Source organism: Orycteropus afer, unplaced genomic scaffold (genome assembly GCF_000298275.1).
Source record: "Orycteropus afer afer isolate SDZICR_OR568_19922 unplaced genomic scaffold, OryAfe1.0 scaffold00018, whole genome shotgun sequence".
Classification (NCBI taxonomy): Eukaryota; Metazoa; Chordata; class Mammalia; order Tubulidentata; family Orycteropodidae; genus Orycteropus; species Orycteropus afer.
This window is the reverse complement of record NW_006921605.1, coordinates 2,861,833-2,865,935: the sequence shown is the minus strand read 5'-3', so window position 1 is coordinate 2,865,935 and position 4,103 is coordinate 2,861,833. Positions and strand designations below refer to the sequence as shown.

Below are 4,103 nucleotides of genomic sequence, written 5' to 3'. Positions count from 1 at the left end.
CTCTAACCAGTACTCAGCCTCTCTGGTCTGCAGGCAGCCCCTCTAACCAGCAGGCAGCCTCTCTGAGCCTTGGGCACCTTACCTGTGAAAGGAAGCAGTGACCCCAGAAGCAAACAGCTGCGGTGGAGCCGATTGTGGCCCGCAGCCACCCGTGTCGCAGTGCACTGAGCCCCTCGGGGTTTCCAAGGCTGTGGGCTTTCGCAGGGTCCCCGTGCTCTGAGGTGCCCCTCAGTGGGTCTGAACCACCAGCCTTTCGGTCACTAGTTGAGTGTTTCAGCACTTTTGTCCTAAGGGGACAGTAACCCTACAGTAAAGCTTACCGATTTATCAACGTGGAACACAGCTGTCATAGTGCCTGGCACACAGTAGGTGCTCGATTAATGTGATGTCAGGCTGTGCACACTGTTCCTTCATCGGGCTCCTCTCCCTACGTGGGAGGGACAGGCTCACTCCCCTTGGGAAGGGGCATGAGTCGTCGTGCAACACTGCTGGCGTGAGTGTGCACGTGAGATGCGGCCTCGTGGGAGGCAGCTCATCGTGAGTGTGAATGTCACCGAGTGTGGGCCCGCGGCGGGGCAGCGGGCAGCTTTCGTGCGGAGTCACTGTGGCTGCCGGCTCCGCCCCCACCTCCCCTCTCAGCTGTGCTCCGACTTCTGCTCCAGCAGCCCGGTGCCGCCCAGCCAGCAGTCGCTGTGCAAGCGGACCGCAGAGGACGTCTGTGAGGACCCCTGGTGTCGAAGGTGGAGAGGGCGTGGTGCCGGGGCCCGCTCAGGGCGAGCCACCTAGCTGGGGCCCGCTGGGCAGGGGCGGAGCTAAGGTACGGCAGGTGTGGTGCGCGCCCTGGTGCCCCTTGGAGGGGTGCCCCCGAGCAGTGTCTGTAAACCACGGCAGTTCCATTACCAGCTGTGAGGTGCGCGCCCTGGAGCCCCTTGGAGGGGTGCCCCCGAGCAGTGTCTGTCTGTCAACCGCGGCAGCTCCATTACCAGCTGTGAGGCACAAGCGGCACTTCCTGTTTAGAAGCCTCCGTGGGTCAGGGGTCAGGGCAGACAGGGATCTTGCTCTGCTGAGGGTAGAAAGAGAGGAAACAGAACCAAAGACGACTTTCAGCCATCGTGGACCTGTCGTCACAAGTGACGGCAGGAACTTGTCATTTTCATGTGGTGCGTGAGCCGCTAGTTCCCAGATGAACACGCTTCAGTCGCATTGCGGGCCTGCCATGGCGAAACGGTTTCCTAAAAGGTGGCCGTCTGTCTGGACCGGGCACAGTCCCGTCCTGCCGTGGGCACTGTTTGCCGTAGACCCACCTCTCCGTTTGGAGGTGCACGGGCAGCTCGGCCACCAGGCTCCAGGCCACGACGGTGCAGTGGCTCGGGACCTGAGCTGCGGCCTCTGCTGTCCGACAGCCTTCCGGAAATTCTGGAGCCTGAGCCGAGAGCCTCCCCTGGGGCCAGGGTGGATGACGAGGACCTGGGCTATGAGATCGTGGACAAGGCAGGTGAGCGGACCCCCACCCAAACCCCGACCCAGAGCAAGGCAGGCAGCGGGGAGTGAGGGCAGGGCGCTGAGGGGCAGCCAGGGGCCGGTGTCTGTCCAGGGCTGGGTGGGAAGCTCGACGCTGCAGCTGGTTGGCCAGCTCTGGGCCTTGGGGAGCTCAGAGTGGGAGTTCCTGGCGGTGCCTCCCTTAGGAGGGGGCCAACAGACTCCACCTGTGCCTGAGGGAGCCGTGTGCGAGCCCGTGTCCAAGTCAGCACCTAAATTCAGAGAGTGACACACGTGCATGCACTCACAGAGACACACTCACACACCCATGTACACACACAGAGGCCCAGACACCAGATGCACACTGACACTAACAGACACACACACTCAACACACTCACATGATCAGTTATACACACACTCACAGAAACACACACGCCATACTCACAAACTCACGTACTCTGACCTGTACTCTCCACGCTCACACACTCCCCAGCCCTCTCTGCGACCCCCACTCATGCCTGGGTGTAATAGATGTGTGGTCTCAGTGGCTGAGGCACATAGCATGGGGTGAGTGCCTGCCTGCTGAGGTCTCCCCCGGGATGGCCACTGAGGTCCTCTCTCCTCCTCAAGGCCATGGGCTCAAGCAGATGGTCTCCTTACTCTCCCACCTGCGCACACCTGGCCCCCACCTCGCACACAGTAGGTGCTTAGCACCCCTCTGGAATTCACTCCTGCGGCCACCAGGGGGCGTGCACACCACACCACTGGACACAGTGGCCTTTGAAACAGAGGCTCTCTGTGTGGGTCACGTGGGGACACTGCCCCTCTGCAGACTCCTCGGTTATCCCTTGTAACAGGGACAACCTGAAAGGGTCCCAAGGCACCCAGGACACGTGCTCACTGGACTGAGACCTTGAACACGGAGGGCACGTTCCTCTCCATCTTGTTGGCCAGGATTCTGCACGAGGCCTTACTTCCTTAAGGTTTTGTGGAGTTGACTTCAAATGCACCAGTTCCACTGGGTTTTAGATATAAGCACACATGAGATTCCACCCAAACTGCAGCAGGGAGGGCTTGCTGGCCGGCTGTCCTCGTGGGCAGTTCACGAGCTGAGAAGCACGGCCACAGACCTGGGGACCCCATCCACCTCACAGACAGCAGTAACACAGGCCACACGGAGATGCAAGCCACCTTTGATTTAAGAGAAGCCAGAAATCAGAACTTAGGTGAAATCTTTTAAGATGGTGGCGACTAATCCCAATATTCAAAACCAGGACTGTGCGGGCCGAGCCCCTACCCCACCCAGAACCCCCCTGGGTGTCCCGTCCCAGTATTTTAGAGAAGATAGAGCGAAGGTTCTGACTGGAGGCGGGAGAGGAGGCGCAGTCTCCGGGTGACATGGAGGGCCGGGGTGCCTGGGTCAGGGCAGGGAGGGTGCCCCGCCTCGACCCACCTCGTGGTCTCCGTGGGCTCCGTCTGTAAGCTCCTGGCTCCTCCATAGGTCTTCCAGAGACGGAGGGCAGCCTCTGCGTCTGAGACAGGTGAGGAGTCCCCTGCCTCCTGGGTGGCAGGCCACTGTCCTGAGGATGGGCCATGGCAGGGAGATGGAGGGTTCCAGGAGGCTGGGGCCTCAGGGAGTAAGTGGGGTCCCCTGCATGTGCTCCCCATCTCGGCTGCCTGCAGCGCGGCTCATCTCCAGCCACCACCCCTGCCCTGCGGCGGCAGTGGACCCGTCCGGCGGCGGCCGGCCCGCAGGATCCTGAGCCAGATCACGGTGCTGGCCTTCCAGGGGGACCAGCTGCAGGAGCAGATGAGCGTCATCGGAGGGGACCGCACGGGCCTCTTCATCCACCGGGTCACCCCCGGCTTGGCGGCCGACGAGATGGCGCTGCGTCCAGGCACCCAGATCGTGACGGTGAGAGGAGGGGCCCACAGCCTTGGGGAGGTCAGCGCGGGGCGGGCGGCCACCCGGCACCTTTAGATCCCACTTGAGATGTGTCCACCTGCCTGACGCTCCTCGGCCGGTTCTGAAGTGTGTGCTCGTCGCAGAGGGCGCTCACACTGCGTGGGACCAGCACCCTTCCCCAAGCCAAGATCCTGTAGCTCCAGGAGCCTGCCCCTGCCTCCTCAGGCCTCCACAGGCCTCCACTGCGCATCACCGAGAAAAGGCTGCGGGGGCGGGGGGATTGCCTCGTCTTCCTCCAAGGCCCCTTACAGGGCATTTCTAAAAGCAATTCATTGTAAAAAGTCCACAAAACTACAAAAAGAAAAAAATCAATGTACAACTTCACTAATTGTTGTGAAATGATAACATGGGCGGGCAGGTGAGTTTGAGGTGACCTAGAAAGACTTTTTAGATTTCTCAGTTGTAGTTAAGGTAACAAAGTTTCTTTATGATGTTGGGGGAGCTCTTGATATCCTAATGGATCCAATGCACTTGTACAAATCAAAAAGCCAAACAAACCCCCTAGAGGAGAGTGGAACTGCCCCAGGGTCCCAAAGGCTGTCAATCTTCACAGAAGCAGAGCCCAAACCACACCCACTGCCTGGAGTCCATTCTGACCCACAGCGCCCCTAGAGGACAGAGTGGAACTGCCCACAGGGTCTCCAAGGCTGTCAGTC

The 4,103-nt window shown here is 60.4% G+C and overlaps 1 protein-coding gene across 1 annotated transcript in view; it reads left to right on the top strand.

The window, feature by feature from the left end:
• The window catches only part of CARD14 (caspase recruitment domain family member 14), a 48,571-nt gene that overhangs the window by 35,438 nt on the left and 9,030 nt on the right, over positions 1–4,103 (top strand). The window contains exons 9-12 of the mRNA XM_007959823.1: positions 532–740; positions 1,299–1,495; positions 1,686–1,743; positions 3,165–3,396. Of these exons, the coding sequence (XP_007958014.1) occupies positions 532–740; positions 1,299–1,495; positions 1,686–1,743; positions 3,165–3,396 (696 nt within the window). The remainder of the gene's footprint in view (positions 1–531; positions 741–1,298; positions 1,496–1,685; positions 1,744–3,164; positions 3,397–4,103) is intronic.